Below are 20,494 nucleotides of genomic sequence, written 5' to 3'. Positions count from 1 at the left end.
GTACAGCAATGGAGGCTTGTATCACTGATGGTTCCTGGGTAATCATATTCATGACTATCCAGGAATAATTTCAGCAATGAGTTGGCTCAGCAGCATGGCCTTCCTCCCTGTGGCATGACAGTGGTCTGCTGGAGCAGGCACAGGCTGAACTGCTCAATGCTTTTAGAGGACTCGGAGGGAGGTGGCATACCCTGCAATGAGACTGCCAGAAGGGGCATTGAGCTTAGCATACCAAATATCTGCAAGGAAGAGGGGTTGCTGGACTGGCGGAGAAGAGCACTCAGGAAGTGTTAGTGACAACTTCTGCAGCCTGTTGCCCATCCTTCCCCTCCCTACAATTCTTCACAAAAAAAAACCAACTTACATAGAAGGGTCAACAGCAGAAGTGTGTCATCTAGTCTGCCTACAGGGATTGGAAAATTGGTATGAATTACCCTTTCTAGTAATTACTTGATCCTACCTAATTTGTAGTAGATGATGTTGACCTCAATAGACCAAATCTAGGCTTCTTAGCCTACACCATGTCTTTACACTGTTTCCTAGCTCCGTTGCAGAGCTACTTTCCAGCTCTGTTACATCCTGGCTCACTTCCACTCTGGCTCCACAACATCTCCTCTGAGAGTCCTGCCAACTGCACAAAGCAAACCTAAGCGATTCCACGCCACTCAGTGAAGTGGGTGTTTCCTTCATACTGCCCCAAAATGTTGCAAATGCTCCAGAAAGGACAAAGATGTCCCCCACCCTGGAAGTCCAGGGAGATTTACATCCTCCTGCATGTACAGTTTCAGAGAGATCAGGGCTGTTTGACATGCCAGCCCAAACTAGTGTCCAGAGAAGAAAGTAAACTGCAGTGTAAAGGAGGTAGCACTGTGGATAATCCCAAGCAAGTTCTAAGGGATATCAGTACTATGACATATATAAATGGATTTTTCAGACTGAGCTAATGGCCGCTTGTCTCAAATAGCAAAATTAACATCCCATTAGGTTTGCTAAATAATTCATGGCAATACATTTGATGGAGTAGCAAGTTCCTACAGTGAATCATCAGTTTCACATTATTGCTCTGACAGTAACTAAGATTATGTCTTAAACGAAGGCATTTTTCATTTTTTCCACCATCCACACCCAGATTCTTCTAGGGCTTGAAGCCTCACCTTTCCTATTGCCCCAAGCTACATTTAAGGGATAAAAGGAATTGTTGCTGTGAAGATTTTACTTTAAAGCGATTTAACCATACATAGAAGCTTAAATTACTGTTCAATTTGTTTCCAACAATGAAACACAATTTGAGCTCTGCAAACCTTTTGCAATGAAACAATGCAGAACCACTTTTTAGTCATGCAAATGAAATGAGAGTTGAAAAGCGTTCTGGGGACCATGAACTTTTTGCCAAAACTCAAAGCAAGGATTTCTGTTGTCAATCAAAAAGCACAAACTTCCAAATTGTCTTTTGTGTGTGTGCATTGTAGAGAGAAGGGCAAACCAGACAGAGTAAACATTTCCAGCAGTCTTTGAGATACCCAGCATATCAAGTATTGTGGGAGGGATGCAAACAGTTTCCAAAGAACCTTCTGAACAGATGCATGGCATTACCACAAGTTGGGAGGGGAAAAAAACAGTTTTCCATTTGTCATTGACGCACCAACCTTTACTAAATCCACTCTTTTTTTTTTTTTTATTATAGTATGTGAAACCAGAGCAGAGTCTCAAAGAACAAGACACTGGCAAAAAAAAACACAACATTCACTGTGTTTTACTTTCTAGTCTGAACTGTTTTCTCTTAATGTTCAAGCACACTCTTCTCCCAGAGCAAACCCACTGTCACTCCAACAAGCCTGGGGAGCAATCCCAGGCTTGGCCCAAGCCTATAAGGATGCTGGGGAGGGACTCTTCATTAGTGACTGTAGTAATAGTACAAGGGGTAACGGGTTAAAACTTAAACAGGGGAAGTTTAGATTGGATATAAAGAGGAAGTTTGTTACTGTGAGGGTGGTGAGGCACTGGAATGGATTGCCCAGGGAAGTTGTGAATGCTCCATCCCTGGCGGTGTTCAAGGCCGGGTTGGACAGAGCCTTGGGTGGCATGCTTTAGTGTGAGGTGTCTCTGGCCATGGCAGGGGTGTTGGAACTAGATGATCTTAAGGTCCTTTCCAACCCTAACTATTCTATGATTCTAAGACAGCCAAAGACAAGCTGGCTCCTGGAATCAGCAGCTTTTTGCTTTAGCATTTGAAAGCCTCACTAATTGCTTTTTATTAAACATGTATTTATACACAGAAAACCTATAAGCAGTGGCTGGGACACATGTTGGTTTGGAAACCAGGAGCCTGCAACTGTGCCTCCTACTGGTTCCATCATTCTGTTTATTTGTGCAATTGTGTTTTACATCCTCCCCTGCACAGGAGGTATCATTAAAGCCACCTGGAAACGCAAAGTGCCATTCACCACACAGCCAGCTGACAGTGAAGACACTAACCCCAGTCTTGCAGGATAATTTATTCCTTAAATTTGGTTTTACATCTGTCAAACCCACTTTAAATTCCACCTCTGCTCCCCAGGGATGGGCAATTCAGTACATATGTGGAACCCCCTCTCTGGCCTTCCCTGGAAATACTAGTGCTATGGCCAGGAGTGCTGACCTTCAGATCAGAGCACCCATGACATTGCAAAGTCAGACTTTCATGGCACCCCATACACAAAATATTAGGCCCAAAAGGAGCAAGTGAAGGGAGAGAGCCAGACAGTATTTTCCTGTTTGAACTGAAACATTTTGTAAACAAGGTTTAGTAGGCTTTGGATAAAATTTGAGCTCTATAGCCCTAATCTTAGAGATTACTAGACATTCTCTTATTGCTAAGGGATCAAAGATGAATAGCCATTTTGGCCTGTGCTTCCACAGCAGCTTTTACAACATTAGATATAATGACCAGGTTCTCAGCTGGTATAAACTGCTTCAACTTTATTTTCTCCACTAGCAATAAGACAGTTCATATCATCCAAGGACTTCTCACAAGGTCAGCATTACAGATCTCATTAAATTATATACATTTATTGAATTTTTTGTTTCTGCTGAGATCACAGATGCTAACCAACACATTAAGATATTGTCCCTGCAACAAACACAGGAAAACTTTGCAGCTGTGGGCTCACAGCCTCAGCTTGTGGGTCTCTCTATGAGACAGACTATGATGCTCAAGAGATATGCAGCTAGCTGGAGGTGGCTCAGCAACCAGCGACATTCCCCAGAGTGAACAAACTTGCCATCCTCTGCACAGATAATACAGTGTATGCTTTATCTCTCAGACTTCAGTTTAGTCCAGAGCTACAACCCATTGTGAAGGCCACCAAGGAAGTCCAATTTAAAAGCTTTTGAAAGATACAAACTATAGAGGTGCTCTAAGAACAAAGTATTAGTTCCATCTATGCTTCTCTGATAACGCAGCCAGATAAACTGCAGCAGTGATATGTCCTGCAGTGAAAGTAGGTAGCATCCATCATAAGAGTCGAACAGCAGAGGTTGAGAGACACACTGCAGGCACTTCTCTTGCATTATAAAAAAATAACAAAAAACAGTAAATGGGAGATATTGGTGATGGACAGAAAAAGTCTGGAGAACACTTGAGCACAATGTCAAAACCTATGAGCCACTGAAAAGGTTTGCCGTTTTGTAAGCTAAATGGCTATTCATTCTATGAAGACGGTGACAGCACTAACAAGATTTATCAGCAGCATCTACTCTGGACTCAATGAAAAACTGCCCCAGCAAAAACCTGGTAGCTCTGCTGACATCTATTACTTTTATTGGAAGACCGTCTCTGATAACCAAATTCATTAGGAATTTCAGCAATTAATTTCTTCAAAAAAAAACTTCTGCATATGAATGCAGCACAGACAGATGCAAATGGGAGCTTTGGAAATACAGCATTATATGAAACTAGGGCTACATTTGTCAGTGGGTGTAGCAAGGAGAGAGGTTTAAACAGGGAGTTTCTGTAAAGCACATTTATAAGTGAGACAGCATACTACTAAATAGCTTGTGCTACCACTGGAGTTTGTATTTAGGCTCCACTTAGTTCCAGTAAGGTCAATACAGTAAGGAGAGGCTGATGCCATTGCCTTCAGGTGCAGTAATTAGTGTTCTTCATTGTTCATTTTTCTTGACCAAAGTCTACACATGTTCAAATTAGACACAAAACAAAAGCAAGAAACTTTACTCATGCAGAGTTAGCAGAGCAGGATCCAACATCCCTCCCTCTGAGTTTTTCCACCTAAGCTGCTGGGTCAGGCAGGCTTGGCTGTAACAATGAGCACCATCTCCCTGCCAAGTCCTGGTGAGCAAGGTTGGGAAACTGCAGTAACTATCACTTCTAATTTTCGTTCCAACCTGACAGAGCAGAGGTATGAAAGGAGCAGTTTCCCCCGGCTGCTCTCCCAAGGCAGAGTGGCCACAGGCAGGGCCTTTCGGACATCCCCAGCGCACGTGAGTTCAAAGTGTTTCTATATTCCCAGCCCACAGCTTCCCCAAAATTTGGGTTTGTGATTGCTGCTTTGCACAAGCACTGGGCAAGCTCCAACGTGGAGCAAAGCAGGGCTGGAAAGTTGAAACACAGCAAAGAGACAATGCTTGCTAGCGGGAGGGATTCCCCAGCTGCATCTGTCCCAGTCAGCAAAGCTGCTCCCCAGGTTCAGATGCTCATGACACACACAGCAAGGCATCAGAGATGGCCATGCAAGGTGAGGAGCAGGCCACCTCTAAGCACCCTCCACACCATAAGACTGTCTCATCCCCAGGCTTTGGACGCAGGGTGTTTGTAGGCCATGCTAAGAGATTTAGAGAATACCATTCCAAGCATTCAGAGTGTAAGCCTAGACACAAAGCACTGTGCAGCAACTGAGCAGCCCACTTTGCCTTTACACAGGCTGGTAAGCAGCTGATTCTCCCTATTACCTGATCCAGGGAGGTCCAAGAGAGCTCCCTTTGTGGCATGCAAAATTATGAGATGGTGGCTTCAGGCAGGAGCAGACGGCAGGGTCCAGGCAGGGGTAGCTTTGAACTCTCCCACAAATCCCTCACCTCCTACAATCTGACCTAACACTGGCATCATTCATAATCTCAGCACAGTGACGCACTTCTCTTGCTCTTTAACTTCGGTCTAAGGAGCCACAGAGCTGTGAAGGGAGGACAGCGTGGTGCCAGCAGGAGTGGAAGCTGATGAAACCCATAAGCTCTCTTGGCACTTTCCTACTAAACCATGCCCTTTCTCTAGCTATGGGGCACAATTCACATTGGTTTTTTTTAAGGCAGAAAGGGCTTATTACATGGAACCAGTTCAACCCCCTGTGATATATGTGCCAGCATGTTCCAGCTGGGATTTCAGGTGCATCCTTTGGAGAGGGGTTAGAGCCATCCTGGCAGTTCATGCTGTCATGGCAGCTGGGCACTGCTTGTTGCGCATGACAAAGTGCTTGAGCCTGGACAGCCCCATCCAGGCAGGGGAAAGGGATGTACTGGCAGTATGTATAACCCATAGAAGGTGTGCTTCCAACTCTAACATGGACTTGGAGTGGTGGAGGGAGGGGATCTGGTCCCCACATAGAGCTCTATGCTCTACCTGGATCATCAGATTTCCTGCCTTCAAAAAACCCAGTAGGAAATTGTATTCAAGAGTGAAACTGTGCTCAAACCCATTGGTTTCCACAACTGCTCATTCAGCAGCCTAATAACAGCAAAAATTAAGAGGTCATGCACAAGACCAGTGGTATCCTCTGGCACAGCAAGATGAAGCTTTTAGCAACAAGGTCACACAGAAATTCCCAAGTTTACCATGTAACATCATCCCATCCCTACACAACCTTACAGGGCTCTCAGAAAAGGAAACAGCATCTCTTGTACAAATCTGTGTGCATTTCAGTGCATTAATGAAGTTCTCAGCTCTCTGTCCATATTAAAAGGACACACTACACCATACCTTAAAAAGTCAGGGAGTGCAACAGCCTCTGACTTCTGACAGCAAATTACTCCTTTAATCCTCACAGAGACATTCAGTCTGGTGCTGAAGGCCTAAACTCTACACCTAATCCTGCTGCTGACCTAGAGATCTCATCAAATGCAGAGGGCTGCACAATGTTTATAAATCGTGAACCATCAGCCTGGCTGCTTCCTAGCCTCTACTGATGCACACAGGTAAAGATTTCCTACCCCCCAGTCCCTCCTTTCCCCCCAGGCAGGGCTGAGGTGCGTGTACAACACTTGCACACCCAAAGCAGCAGCAAACAAAAAAAAAAAAACACAAACCAAAACCACACCCAACCAAAAACACAACCAAAACAACCACAATATAGATATATAGCAACTTGGTTTTAGTGTCATATCTTTACTACTGGATGACCAGTTTTGCTAAATTGCATATCTAACCCTCCAGAGAGCCACAGACCAACAACACTGGGAGTACATTGTTATTGCAATGGACAGGTGAGAAAAGGTACCTTGCAGACCTTGGAGTCCCTCCCATGCAAGGGGAGGCAAAGATTCTCAGCGATAGCAAGTGACACAGTGCATTTAACTAAAACTCCATTGGAATAAGAGGAATAAGGGCTGACAAGCCTGTTGTTCTAACAAAAAGTTTATCATGGTCTCTGTGGAAATGAGGTGTCCTTCCCTGCACCAACTGGCAAACGTGAAGAGACAAGGCAAGTAGGTTGGCTAGAATCTCAATTACATGACACAGGGACAGACAACAAGGGTGCTACATTCAACTTTGCTACAATACTTCAAAACCCTTAAAAGGCAGTTTCAAGCAAAAGACTAAAATGCAAATCTTACTTCTTACCAGCTAGAAAAGAACAAAGATTCTCCCACAATGGCCTCTGAAAGATTAGGCACACTATTGTTAATGCTGTGTGAGAAGTAGACATTAATTAATGCTGAATTGTAAAGAAATTCAGTAGTATCCCATACGGCACTCCTGCCGCTGCAACAACAAACTCATGAATAAAAAAAATTAAAAACATATATCAGAAGGCAAAGTTAATGATCTTCCACTTATTATTATATGTGAGCAACATATACCATTAGACTAGAATGAAAAAGGAGGAACATATCTTGGCTTTTGTTACAGGATAAGATCACAGCCCAAAGCACAACTTTTACTAAGAATGTTTATCAAGTGACTTCAAAAGATACGTGCTGTGACCCTGATCCAGACACTTAATATCTGCCACCCAGTAGATTTTTATGTCTACAAAATGGTAAGAGCAGCACTTACCTTCTGAAAATTGAAAGTCAGGTTTAGATGTGGAGACCACTTTGTTGCTCTGTCCTTGCATGGTGGATGATACAACAGTTGGGGACATCCTTGAGACTCCTCCAGCTATAGCAAGTAGACAGTGAAATCACATGTCAGGATAGCATGAGGGGGCATTTAGGAGTAGCCCTTGTGGAGGAGGACCTGGGTATAGTGACTGACAGGAGGAGTGGAAGCCCAGCAAGAGGTGGTTATGGCCAATCAAGATGAAAATTGGGCTCAAAGGAAGAGCCAGAGGTGAGACAAGACCAGCTGAAATGGATGAAGTAGACCAAGCAGCACAGGGCTAGTCAACCAAAATTGCATTTGTGCTGACAGAAGCAGGTTGAGGCTTTTTGCATTACCAAAGATTTAAAAAACACCCAGGGGTCTAGGATTGCATAATCATCCTAAACCACAAGTGCCAAAGCCACAGCTGCAGTAAATCAGTGATGCTCCAAGGACACCTGAGAGTGGCTCAGCTCCATGAGCCGCAGTGGCCCAGGGACACCAGCTTTTCTCTTCAGCATTTCCTTGTTCCCAAGACATGTCACCTTGCAAATTAACCCAGCCTGACACTCATCATGGTGCAGCTGCAGCTGCAGTGAACCTTTCTTGCAAGTTCCCATCTCAGATATTTATTTCAGTAGTTCTTGCTTTCATCTCTTCACTATTTTTACTACTTCCATTAGTCTTTTTGGCTTGAACTGAACAGTTTCCCTTCACATTATTTCCATCATTGCTTTGCCTGTTTCTGATACGTGTGTCAGTGACTCTAAAATTCCACAAAGCTTAACTAAATCCATACTGTCTGGTAAACAACAGCAGTGTTAAAAAAAAACAACACCAAACAACCAACAAACAATGAGAAGTTTATTAATGTAGCATCAGATGAATTTCTGGTTTATATAATTATGCATTGAATTTAAAGAGAGATGTCATGCAGGCAATCTTTGGAGTCATAATAGACAATGTGTAAGAAAGAACAAAGGAAAAATAATTTTAATAAAACATTATGCCCCAAGCAAGAAATGTGCTTCATGTATCATGCATGAGTAAAGATAGTTATTTGATGTAAAACAGAATTGTGACCTTGCTGAAAAGTGTTCATTACCTAACGCTGTGATAAGCAAATTAATGGATTTTGGAATGGTGCAAATAACAGTAATAATCATTTTGGTTCCTGGCATTTGCTTGCTGACAGCTTTAGCAGAAAGTGTTTTGTATTATTATTTATAAAAGGGATTGCAAACAGAATTCCACATAACCTTAAAGACATTACAGAAATGTATGTCTAGTGCAAGCGTATATTACTCATGAGTAATCAAGGTTTTGTAAGGGCTGATAAGCCAAGCAGTCAAAGCTCAGAAATAAAACGCTGCCTGCCAGAAGAGCATATGTTTTATGCAACAACATGTATGTACATGTTGCTATCAAGTATGCATCATTCTGGTGTTTGAATCTGTACATAGGAAGGCTGTGATTATGGTTACTATGGAAATTACACAGCTTCATATGCATTTTGCACATGATAAACTGTTTTGTGACAATTATTCTGTTGATATTATGGGAATTGCAGAACTCCTGGGAATTGTTGAATTGCCAGCTTTGGACATCACCCTCTTTGCAGAAAGTCTCTCCTTTGCTAAACAATAAGGGCTGTCTCTAATTAACTCTTCCAGTAGGCCCCCAGTTCCATTCCTAGCCCTTCCGAGCTGGAATGGAGCTGCCCAGAGCCCCAGAACCCTGCTTTCCAGCGTGGCTCTACCTCAAAATACCAGCAACAAATTTGCACTTCAGCAGCTGATGGAGAAAGTTCACCCTTCCCACCCCCTCAGCCAGACTGCAGAGCACTGGGGAAGGGCTACAAGAATTATGTGTTATTTGGAGTGAAAATTTACTGCAAGAGTGACTGCTGCTCCTGAAGGTATTGGACAGATAGAGAAAAGCTGACGGTTTCACAATGAGAGCACCAAAGCACTCTGCCCTAGCTGAAGGATGTGCTGCCAAAACTTCAGAAAGGCAGCAGGAAACACTGTAAAGGTTTGCCTAATGAGGTGAACAGGGGGGTTACCTCATTAAACCTGCACAAAACCTCAATTAGGTCTTCTGAGCAGCTTTCAATGGAGCAAGTATTCTGCATGGAGCTGGCAGAATTACCTTTGTTTTTCAAAGATCACAAATAGGTTTCTAAAACACCTTGATGTATTTAAAATGGTAATGTTATTAGACAAGTAGGTACAATAAAAGAAACATCTCTGCAAACAGAAAAACCCCAGGGATACACACATTCAAAATGCTACTGCAATTTTAAACCCTGATAATTGTGTTGTAATGTAAGCAGTTGCATCGTGCACATGAACATTGCAGCCAATGCATCACCACAGCATACCTTCAGCTCTGGCTTCAGTGATTTCCCTCAGCAAAGTACCCTCTGGTTGCAGTAGGCTTAAACATAACTCATAGCACGACTGATTGCGTATGCCAAAATGAGTTTAATGGGCAAACATGGCTTCTCTGTAGCTGTCTGTGCAAGACTAGCAGAAGGAGAAAGCCTTGTGCTGTGGGGCAGCTCTGGGCACTGGCTCAAATGCTGTCATGATTTATTAAAAAAACCCACTAGAATAAGCAACTTTTCTAACAGAAAATTTCCCTCCTCTAAGTAAAACAAATTAAAAGAGGGCTGAAAAACAAACCTGACTACACTCTTGCAGGCTGTCATTGCTTTCATCAGGCTTGCTCTGAATTTTGCAGCTTCAGAGGCTATATGTAAAATACATTCAATCTTCCCTGGGTCCAAGACATTTCTTCTCACCCAACAACACCCAGGCTTACGTCCAGCAGCTCACACAGAAGCTGCCCCACACTCAGCCTACTTGCCCCAGGGACAGAGCAAACAAGCCACCTTCCTCCCTGCCACCTCTTCACAAGCTAATGAATGCAGTAAATCACCAGCAAGCAAATGAAAAACACCTCTGTACCATGGAGGGACTAGAATTAACAACAAAAATTGCCTGGAGCAATTGAATTTGGTACGTGGCAACCAGCATCTCCCCAAAGCTGGACTGGAAGCTGCAAACAGCCAGGATTATGTGAGCAGTGGCCAAAGCACTATAGGTGATCCCCCTATAGCTGACAGGTCCTCCAATGAGTTTGCTGATCATGCTTTCCATACAGTTTCAACTGAAAGTACTCATAGTGAGTACCTGATACAGGCTGAGTTTCCAGGGGGAAAGCTTCACAGCTTTCAAGCAGCAGTCTGGAGACATATTTTAACCACCTTACAGGCTCTGAAGCATGTAATTGAAAAGCTTTAGTAACCCCATACTTTGGAGGAAGAGCTGGAAATTTTGGCAGGAGGGTTTTGCTGTCAGAAATGTGTCTTTTGCTGTTTCTAGAGGGTGAAAAAGCCAGCTGCTATCTAACCTATCAAGGTGTGCAAGCACTCAGTAAAGGTCACCTCAAAAGTAGCTGCCAAATTCTGCAGCTGGGCTTGTTCCTGGATGTCCTTCTTCCCATCAGACCCCAGAAGGGGACAGTGCCCCTCACAAGCCCTCAGGTTTCAGGGGAGAAAGCAGCAGCTCATTCTGTTCATATCCTTCCAGCAGAACATCCCCAAGCATGTCCTTAAGCCCCAACCTTCTTGCTGAGTGCTCTGGGCTGGGTACATCCCACCAGCACCACAGAATGTCTGGCCCTTATGCAAGGCGGTGCCAGAGCTACTTGCTGCCCTCCAGGGACTCCAGTATGACGTGGGATCACCCACAGTCAGGATCAGAGTCTGTTTTTACCCACACCTGTACCCATCCCCCAGGCCTTCCAGCAGCACTACAGTTGTAGTCATTATCACCCCCAAGAGTGTTGCAATTTTCTGTACATTCAGTTCCTCAATTACATTGATTATCACATTTAACATTCCTGGTGCGACAGGAACAGACTAAAAATAATAAGCTTCTACTTTCCTAATACAAATGAAGCCCATTTGTACTACTGAGAGTGTGGCGGGCTCATTGTTGCACAGTAAAGAAGCTTTCATCTCAAGAGATCCAATTCATAAAAAATACTTGCTAAGGCTGTGCACATTTTTTTCCCCTTTCACTACCACTGACATTCCTCTAAGTTCAAATCCAATATGGGGTTAGACCAGCAGTTAAAATAAAATGGAAGAGGTAAAAGCAAAAAAGAAAAGAATCACCCCTTGCCACCCCAGGCTGTGGGCACCAGGACCCATGCACCTTCCACTGCTATAAATAGCTGCAGTCACCTTTGCTCCATTTCCCAAACTATAAAAACACTGCAATAGAGATAGAAACAACAAAACACTATACATAAATTATTTATTTTTTCTTTATATGAATTTGTAACCAAACCCACCATAACACAGCCGAGGAGATGCTGTTGCAGCACGTGCAGGGGAACCACTGAAGGCTGCAGGCACAAGGTGACGGGTAAAGCAAAACCAGATTTTGATGCTCCAAGTCACAATGGCATGATTAAAATATATAACAAAAATTGAGATCTGTTCCTCTGGCTGCTCCAGAGCTTCCTCAAAAGTAAACAGTCTTCAGGTTTGCCCACCACCTCCACAGGGCAGGACAGGCTCCAAGGGAACATACCCTGCTTCAGGAGAGTTGTGTGGTAGGACATGGCACTTGGGCTCTGCTTCAACACCCATTTGGGAGAGATGCAGCTCCTGCTACCCCTGGGCAACCTGCTTTTCTCAGCCTGCAGCTTTCAGCCACACCATGGTCACAGAATGGCACTGGGTATTAGAGATCCCAACATCTAATACCAGTGCTGTCGTATCTGACATCTCTCCATCCTTCCCTTCATCAAGGGAGCCTGGAAATGAAGACAGATGGGATATATCCCATAGACATCCCTCCTCTCAGGGGATTCATCTGCTTCTCCACTTCCCTCTCACCAAGAGGCACAGGCAGAGAGAGATCTGACAGTGGCAAAGGCTTTGCTCTTTCTGTCAAGCTTCAGAAAGAAAACTAAGTCAGGAAAGAGCAGAAGAGAGGCTTCCCCTTGTGTTTCCCTCCATGCCTGAAATGGTAGCACTCAACCACACAGCAAATCAGGGACATGGTGGGATCTCACCTGCCCTCCCATACCTCAGCACCCACAGTGGCAGCAGGAGAGCAGGACAGAGGAATGATGAGCATCTCTCCCCTTTTCCCCTGATTGAGGGGGGTCAGGCCTTGCTTATCACAACTTTGATTATCAAAAATCCCATCCCTTATCCAAAACGAGGTCATGGGTCACTTACATCAAAAATTATCTTGATTATCTTACCCTCATTTATCAGAACAAGCTCATTATCAGCCATATTACTTAGTAAACAGAGGTTTGTACACTTTTACTTAGTAAACAGAGGTTTGTGCACTTTAGGATTTGTTGATTGGGTAGCACATTGACATACAAGATTTTGCTGCTAAGATTTAAACACCCTGAAACCGCATGTGTAAATCTGAGTAGGGCTCGATCAGGCCTCCCCAAAGAGATGCTGGGTCTCTCCTGTCCAGGTATTAGAGATGGGAACAGAAGTTTTACCTCAAATCACAGTCGCCCATAGTACACTACAGCCCTACTGCTAGAACTGCCTGCAGGAGCCTTCCTCCGGCTGCTGGGTGCTTCTTGCGGTTAAGCAAGATTTAACAACAGCTCAAAAGCCTCCTGCAGGGATAAAAGACTTCATGGATCTGGAGTTTTGTTGCTGTTTGTTGTATTCATTCAGAGGAATTAGTGCCATGGGACAGAGAGCACGTAAGACTAATGAGAATATGGAGAGGAAGAAGACTTGCCTAGTGTCTTGGCTATGGACCTGCCCCAGACTTCATCCTCCCTCTGCTGGCTTCTGCTAAGAGCCATCTGAAGGCTGTTGGCAGAGAAATCTGAAAATGATTTTTAATTCCTTATTCATCTGGTGAAAGGAACTGAAAGCAGCTCAGCTGCGCCCAGTTAGAATTCAGTCTGTCCCCTTATCTACCCTGCTGGGCTCAGCATCATGGATGCCCACACACAGAAGCACCACCCTCCTAGTGCAGGTGCTGTGTGCATGCAGAGACAGAGGTCCACAAGACACACAACATGAACACTCTTATCTATCCTCGTACTGTTGCCTTGTCCCTCTAACCCTGGGAAGCTCTCACTGCAGAGCATGTCAGCCTTGGGCGTTCATGGGTCAAACTCTTCACTTACACTTACTTTTTGAACACAGTTACCAGCTATTTCAAACATGAAGTGTTCTCAGCCTTACCTTGGATCAACTTTTCCAGCAATGCTGGTTCCAGGAAAAAAAACAAACCAACCAGCCCACACACAAACCCACAATCAGATCTTTAGTGAACACCTTCCCTCTGACTCAAGCAGCTGCTGGAAAACACACAACATTTTGCTGCATGCCGAGGAGGGGTCAGACAGCAGGGCTTCATTACCAGAGCAAGAGAGCATCAAGCAACCAGGCACACCTATTGCAGAAAGCGACCCTCTCTCTTAATCTTTGTAATTGGCAATCAGTCCCATAAAAGGCCAGAAATCTCGCTTATTAAACTCAAACTGCTGAGCCTCTTGTTAGATGGCAGCAGCATCTGTGCCTGTGGGTTTATTTATCCTGCAGACAGGGTTACCAACCCTGGAGCAGCAGAAAGGATTTCTAGGAGAGACAGTGCAGCTGGTGTACATTTCCTTTCCACAGGGTGATACCATGCTGTTTCACAGAGAGGCTGCTTCCCACACGCATCAGAAAATATCCAGTATAGCTGCATCCACACAAGGCATATGTTCCTGTATAAGGTATCTATATGGTGTTGCTCTTCTTCCTGCTTTCACTGTATTTTATCTTTAAATTGGAGAGCTTTTTTTGTAGCAAATCAGAGAGGAACAGCGAGTTACCAAGGAGATTCTCTGATGAATCAGACACTGACTGGTATAAGACCTAGACAGGCTATAGCTTCTTAATTTGTGAGACCTTACGTTTTAGACAGGGGAAAAAAGATCCTATCACAACCAACTGTGGACCACTCCAGCAAAAACAGCGTTTAATTTTGCCATAGAAGCAAATAGCAAGTGCACAGCGTAGGAAATCAGTGAGCAGTCAGAAATGAATGGAAGTGTCTCTCTGGCACACTCTTGACTCAGAAAAGCAAATACCATCCAAGGACAAAGTGGTCGGATGGAGGTGACTGAGGGAAAGCCTGGGAAGCCCCTGATTTCACACCAGCATGTGCAAGGATACACAGGGATGAGAGAGTACTGGAGAAAGAGCTGCGCGCCTGCTTCCCCACAGCCCTGGCATCTCGGAAAGTAAAGGTTGCACAGCCAGGTGAAGTGCTGTACATGTGCCAGCCGTGGGCTCAGCAGAATACTGTGACTGCTCCAACCCTGAGCCTGCTTTTCTGACTGACTCCTGCAGTTTTCTTCTGAGGAGCAGGCGAGAAGGATGAATTTTGCCAAATGACAGCAAAGGCAAGGACTTCGCACCAGGCATCATGCCCTCACAAGGATGGCCATCATGTCACGGAGAAGACCAGGCAGAGAGGGATGCATGGGCAGAGCAGAAGGGAAGAGGAGTTTTTATAAAGGTGGGGATAACAAGGAGCTTCATGAAATAAAGTTTGGAGAGAGAAAGCCCAGCTTTTTCGGGCTGAATTTTTTCAGAGGGTCTTCACACCCACTTCCTTCTGGCAGCTCATTTCTGAGTAACTACTGAATGCTGGTGCTTCGCCTCTATTTAAAAACAGAGTAATTAAAACTGCCTGGGAACTGCAAGAGCAGTGAGAAATAATTGGAGACATCAAGAGACAAGATATATGGAAACTTGCTGCTTGTAGATAGGCCATTTTCCCAAAGGTGGAAGCCACAGAAGTATGTAGATGAGAGGGGAAATCTCTCTGTCAGATCCCATTGAAATCTCCATTTTGGGCACTGCTGCTCCGCTGCTAAGGTAAACACGATCCTTTCTGGGGGAAGCTGCAGGATGCACCAAGGTGCTTGGGATAGGGACGGTGTTGAGAAGTATCAGGGAGTAAAGATTAAAGTGTGCGTTAGAGCAAATTCAGGCTTTACTGCTAAGTGCACCCTGGAAAAGGATTTCCTAGAGTGATTGAGTGATTGCATCTGACAAGTGGCTGGCACGAGCCAGGCTTTAACCAAGGATTCGGGTGAAGGACAGTTTATAGGCAAACAGTTTCAAGTGCTGTTTTGAGACATATATTGCACTTGTTCATCTGAGGAATGAATAGCTGTTGGTAGCATTTGTTGGCTGGAGTTAACATCTTACGGTAATGTTTTAGTGATGTATATTTTGATGTTATTACTGGGGGGGGGAGGGGGGGTCAGGGGAGGGGAAAGGAGGGGAAACAATTTCTGAAATTACCCTGCTGGCCTCACGTAGAAAGCAAACTACTCCAGAGTGCTGCAATAGAGAACAAAAACAGCGTATAGGCTGGGAAGGGGCACAAGGAACACTTCCTGACAGCAAGCTGCTTGAGGCACCACAGAAAGAAGTTGACAGGAAATTCCTAGGCATGGTTCACAACCAGATGATAACAAACTCTGTGTCCCCCTCCAGCTTCGCACACAGCAGCTTGTACAGCATCTACTTGCTTCACTTCCCAGCTGTGCCGGACAAATTAAAGGTGTAGCAGCAGCAAATTTTAATTTGACAGGCTGCCAGCTCTCATGCATTCAGTGGGCTATTGGGTCTTATTTGACTTCATATTTATGATCTTTATTCACTTCAGCATGAAGCTGGAGTTGCTTATATGTTTGCATTTACAATGGAGAAGAGCTGAGGAAGCAGTAACTGCACACAAACTTCCCACAGGCAGAGCACAAACTTCCACGCACTCCCCAGCTTACAAGCATCATACCTCAGCACAACAGTACTGCTGTTCCATCCTTGGGCTGATTTGGTATACCCATATTCCCCAGAAAGCATTCAGTTTGTTTTTCTAAATGTGTACAAGCAGCAGCTGTTAGAATTTAAACCGTATCTTTACACAGGGGCTTCAGTGCAAGAACAGCAAACAGGCAGGTTAGGAATTTACACATTTAAGAGAGGAGATAGTGACAATTTAAATAATTTGTATAAAAACCTGCAGCTGAACAGAAAGAGTGTCCAGACAGGAACTTACATCTTCATTTCCACTGCTTTGCAGTAACTGTTAGCCTGGAAAGCCTAGAAAAGTCATCACTCATGACTTTTGCTATGCAGCAAAGCTGGTCTGAACACAGGGACTAATGGTAGCATGGCCACTGTATGGTGTGGTCCCTGGGGTGGGAGGGGGCCTGCATTCTGCCTTTGCTTGTGAATTTTGACTGCAGTAAATGAGTAGGAGGTTGATAATGGTCTGAACACTGCCTCTGTAGTTAGATTTGTTGCCACAAGCATTTGCCTCTGTAAGTACCCAGAATAAGGTCAAGGAAAGAGGTGAGGAATCAAGAGGAATATGAACTGCCAAGTAAAGGGTGACCTCCATCAAGCCATGGTGCTTGACAGAGCATCTGGTCCTTCAGTACTAAGATGGTGCTGGAATGGGGAGAGATTGTGTTACAGATACAGCTAGAATATAAACTGATGTAGTTTGCTCTGAACCTCTGCATGTGTACGTTCTTACATGGTGTTTCTGAGAAATCAGTTATTCTCAGCACATATAGCTTCTGTTGCTGAGCAGAGTCCAGGCACTGGGGAAACTTACAAAACAGCCATACAGATTAGCTCTTGGCCATAATCCACTCAGTCCCATCTGAAATCCTGTCTTTCCCCAGGAAGGCTTTGTTACTTTGCTAGAAATCCCCTTACTCACCACCTGCCCCTTGGCAGGGAAGACTGGTTTTGCCTCACAGGGATACTCTGCACTCACTTTAGCCATTGACTTTTCCCCACCCAAAAGAAGTGCTTAGTGGATCTTTTCCCCACCCAAAAGAAGTACAGGACGTATCCCCTGTGTCCCCAGCATGGTGCCCCAGCACCAGGAGTCCTGAGGCTGCAGTGAGATGAGGAAGTCAGGTTTGGGAGCAGGACTCTGAACCAGACCAACCCCTCACACACCCTGAAAGGCAAAGCTGAGCATCAGCACAGCAGGGAGGCACCCCATCCTCCCTGACAACCTTCTCTGAGTGACCCAGATTGCATCAATGGGCTCTGAAGTGAGCCCACAGCCAATGATTTTCAGATGGGAGAATAGAATTTTCAACATGAGGCCCAATAGAGGCAAGGAGCACAGCAATGGGAAAGGAAAACAGAAGGCCTCAGCACCCTTCCCACCTGCAACACTGGTAAATGTCTCTTATTCCTACCCTTTTGCTTTTAAAAAGGCTGGAGAAGTCATCCCTTGTCTACTACTTTGCATGCCAAGTGCAGGATATTGGGGAAAGCCCAATGCAGAGGACTGAACCTTGCCTTCCAGGATACTTTTCCAAAGCCCAGAGGCAGCCCAGCAAACTGGAGTAGAGCATGTGTCCAGAATGACCCAATATTTCTTCCCTTTATATTCAAGAGTCATTTCATAGATAAGTGTACCAATAACTAGGTGCTGCATGTTGTGCCAGCAGAGGAGCAGTGGTCCTTGGGAGGAGTCTCTTGGGTTTTGCACACTTGTTCAGAGGCTGCAAATGCAGAAACATTGATGCTTATAATATATCGCCAGAGGAAAGGCCAGAAGAGGTAGCAAACCCAAATCAGTGAAAGGGTCTGCATGATCCCCCAGACAAAATTATGCATGTCCCCCACCTACTGAAGTGCCCAGTCCCATGAGAGTCTCCCTTTGGGACACTGCAGCTCTGCAGTGCCTCTTGGGCTGAGCAATGCCTTTTGGCTCATGTAACCTTCTTTAAATGCATCAAGCATCTTCCTCTATGTAGGTGGGAGAATAGGACTGCAAGCCACAAGCACCATTATTCTGGGCATATGAACCACTTAGAGCAACATCACCTCTTAATGGAAGAAAGGCATCTCAGCAGTAGCTACACTATGAACCATTAGCTTACTGCCAGGCAGCTTGATCCTAGACTTTAACATGCATTTAACTAGAGGTCTGCAGCAGAGATATTACAGAAATGCACTTTTACAGGAATAGTTTTAGTGCCAATTGAACTCAGTGACAAAAGTCCCTCTAGCTCCCATGTAGCAGGGACTCGGTTCTGTGTAGCCACGTACAGCTAAACGCTGTTGGGTGGAATATTTGTTTGTTAAAGTATGAGGCAATGCAATTGCAGTAAGTGTTTCACAGGAAAAGCAGCAAGGTGGAAAGCGGCAACTTAGACAGAAAAATGACTTAATTACCATTTAGCTAAAGATTCTCCAGTAGATCTGAAAATCTGTGTTCCAGATGCTTGCAACCTTTGTGCTACAGACACACATCAACATTCTTTGCTGGGCTAGGTCCAGATCAAGTTGGCTTTACTCAGCACTACACTCGCCCTTCAGCCCAGGCACATAATTGCCACTTAGTGCTCAGAAATACCAATTCCCAGCTGCACTGCCAGGGTGCACAGGAGGCACAATGGGCCACATTTCTGCAATGTCCGTTTAACTCTCGATTTACTCTCAGCAGAGACATGCCCATTTCTAAAACAGGTCAGCTGCACCCCTCAGTTGGTAAGCTGTTCTTGCTAACTGGTATGCGTCCAACAGTAGTCTGATGCTCTTGCTAATATCAATAGAGATTTTAAATTGCCTTTAATTAGAGCTTTGGAAGATCCCACTGTTTCTCAGCAATTAGCTTCTGTACTGGGTTTATTTGAATTGAACAGTAGCCCTCTACACTCGAGATGTGACAAGCTTGGAAAACTGTTCATTTTTGCTTTTTTTACTCTGCTTCCAATTCTTAACTCCATTGCCAATGTGTAAAGGCTGACATGGAGACAAAATATGTCTGAGACAAGAATGAAAAATCTATGTCCTATCCACATGCTCACAGTTGGGTTTATTCTGCTTATAAACAGTCTACCTCTCTTAATATGCAGTTAATTCTCTCTGAATGAAGCTGCATGGTTTTGAGAAGCACTGAAAGTTTCAGGGGTGGGGGAGCACGATGGGAAGCATCCTACTGCTGCTGGCAGATCTGCTGGGTCCCAGCACTGCAAGCTGCCTCCCAGCAATTTAAAGGTCAGCATTAGGAAGCAAAGATTGCTCCTGGATGGGATTTGCTGTCAGCAGAATATCTTAAGGCAGAAGAAAGAGACCTGTCCCCAGCGCTTCCTGTTCCCACTCAGCACATGTCCATCCTTCAGTGTGTCCACACACATCCCCCTCCAGCTCTGTCATCCTTAGATTCTCACACAGGCAGTCATTTACCTCTCCAGCTGTCCTCAGTCTAGGACATCTGAAACTGCAAACACCCTTATCCCTACTGCATCTCCACATCCTTGCTGCCTCTAAGGCTCCTGCCTCTCCATACTGCCACCACACCAGCTCAAAAACTGTAGAGATGTACTTATGTGAGGGATGATATGCTCTCAGCACACCAAAACAAGCCTCCAGCCAAGTTATTAAAACCATTTAATGCCACTTCTAACTGGTACTGAAGTTACACTAAAAATACTTACAATTCATAAAATCATAGAATGGTTGGGGTTGGAAAGGACCTTCAGATCATCTAAGGTCTTGACATGGGCAGGGACACCTCACATCAGACCGTGTCACCCAAGACTGTCCAACCTGGCCATGAGCACTGCCAGGGACAGAACATTTACAACTTCTTTGAGCAACCCATTCCAGTGCCTCACCACCCTCACAGTAAAGAACTTCCTCCTTATATCTAACCTGAACTTCCCCTGTTTAAGTTTAAACCCATTATCTCTTGTCCTATCACTACAGTCCCTAATGAAGAGTCACTCCCCAGCATCCCTATAGGCCCCCTTCAAATACTGGAAGGCTGCTATGAGGTCTCCACACAGCCTCTTCTCCAGGCTGAACAGCCCCAACTTTCTCAGCCGACCTTCATACAAGAGGTGCTCCAGTCCCCTGATCATTCTCTTGGCCCACCTCTGGACTTGTTCCAACAGTTCCATGTCTTTTTTATGTTGAGGACACCAGAAATGCACACAATACTCCAAGTGAGGTCTCTCAAGAGCAGAGTAGAGGGGCAGGATCACCTCCTTCGACTTTTTGGTCATGCTCCTTTTGATGCAGCCCAGGATACAGTTGGGTTTCTGGGCTGCAAGTGCACACTGAATCCAGCTCATGTTCATTTTCTCATTGAC

The 20,494-nt window shown here is 44.8% G+C and overlaps 1 protein-coding gene and 1 long non-coding RNA gene across 8 annotated transcripts in view; one reads left to right on the top strand and one right to left on the bottom strand.

Moving 5' to 3' along the window:
- The window catches only part of KCNMB2 (potassium calcium-activated channel subfamily M regulatory beta subunit 2), a 149,711-nt gene that overhangs the window by 84,445 nt on the left and 44,772 nt on the right, over nt 1-20,494 (top strand). The window contains exon 1 of one of the 7 annotated variants that reach the window (XM_061353551.1): nt 14,255-15,230. The exons of 5 other annotated variants lie outside the window; for them this stretch is intronic. In XM_061353551.1, the coding sequence (XP_061209535.1) occupies nt 15,160-15,230 (71 nt within the window). In that variant the 5' untranslated portion in view covers nt 14,255-15,159. Of the gene's footprint in view, nt 1-14,254; nt 15,231-20,494 lie in introns of those variants that run through there. One more of the 7 variants, XM_061353550.1, reaches the window with a different exon arrangement.
- The window catches only part of LOC133212307 (uncharacterized), a 48,568-nt gene that overhangs the window by 25,066 nt on the left and 3,008 nt on the right, over nt 1-20,494 (bottom strand). The window lies entirely within an intron of this gene.

Source organism: Neopsephotus bourkii, unplaced genomic scaffold (assembly GCF_033783945.1).
Source record: "Neopsephotus bourkii isolate Nb327-2 ecotype Australia unplaced genomic scaffold, CSIRO-AGI_Nbou_v1 NB_678, whole genome shotgun sequence".
Lineage (NCBI taxonomy): Eukaryota > Metazoa > Chordata > Aves > Psittaciformes > Psittacidae > Neopsephotus > Neopsephotus bourkii.
Note: the sequence above shows the minus strand (reverse complement) of the source record. Positions and strands in the feature narration are given on the sequence as shown.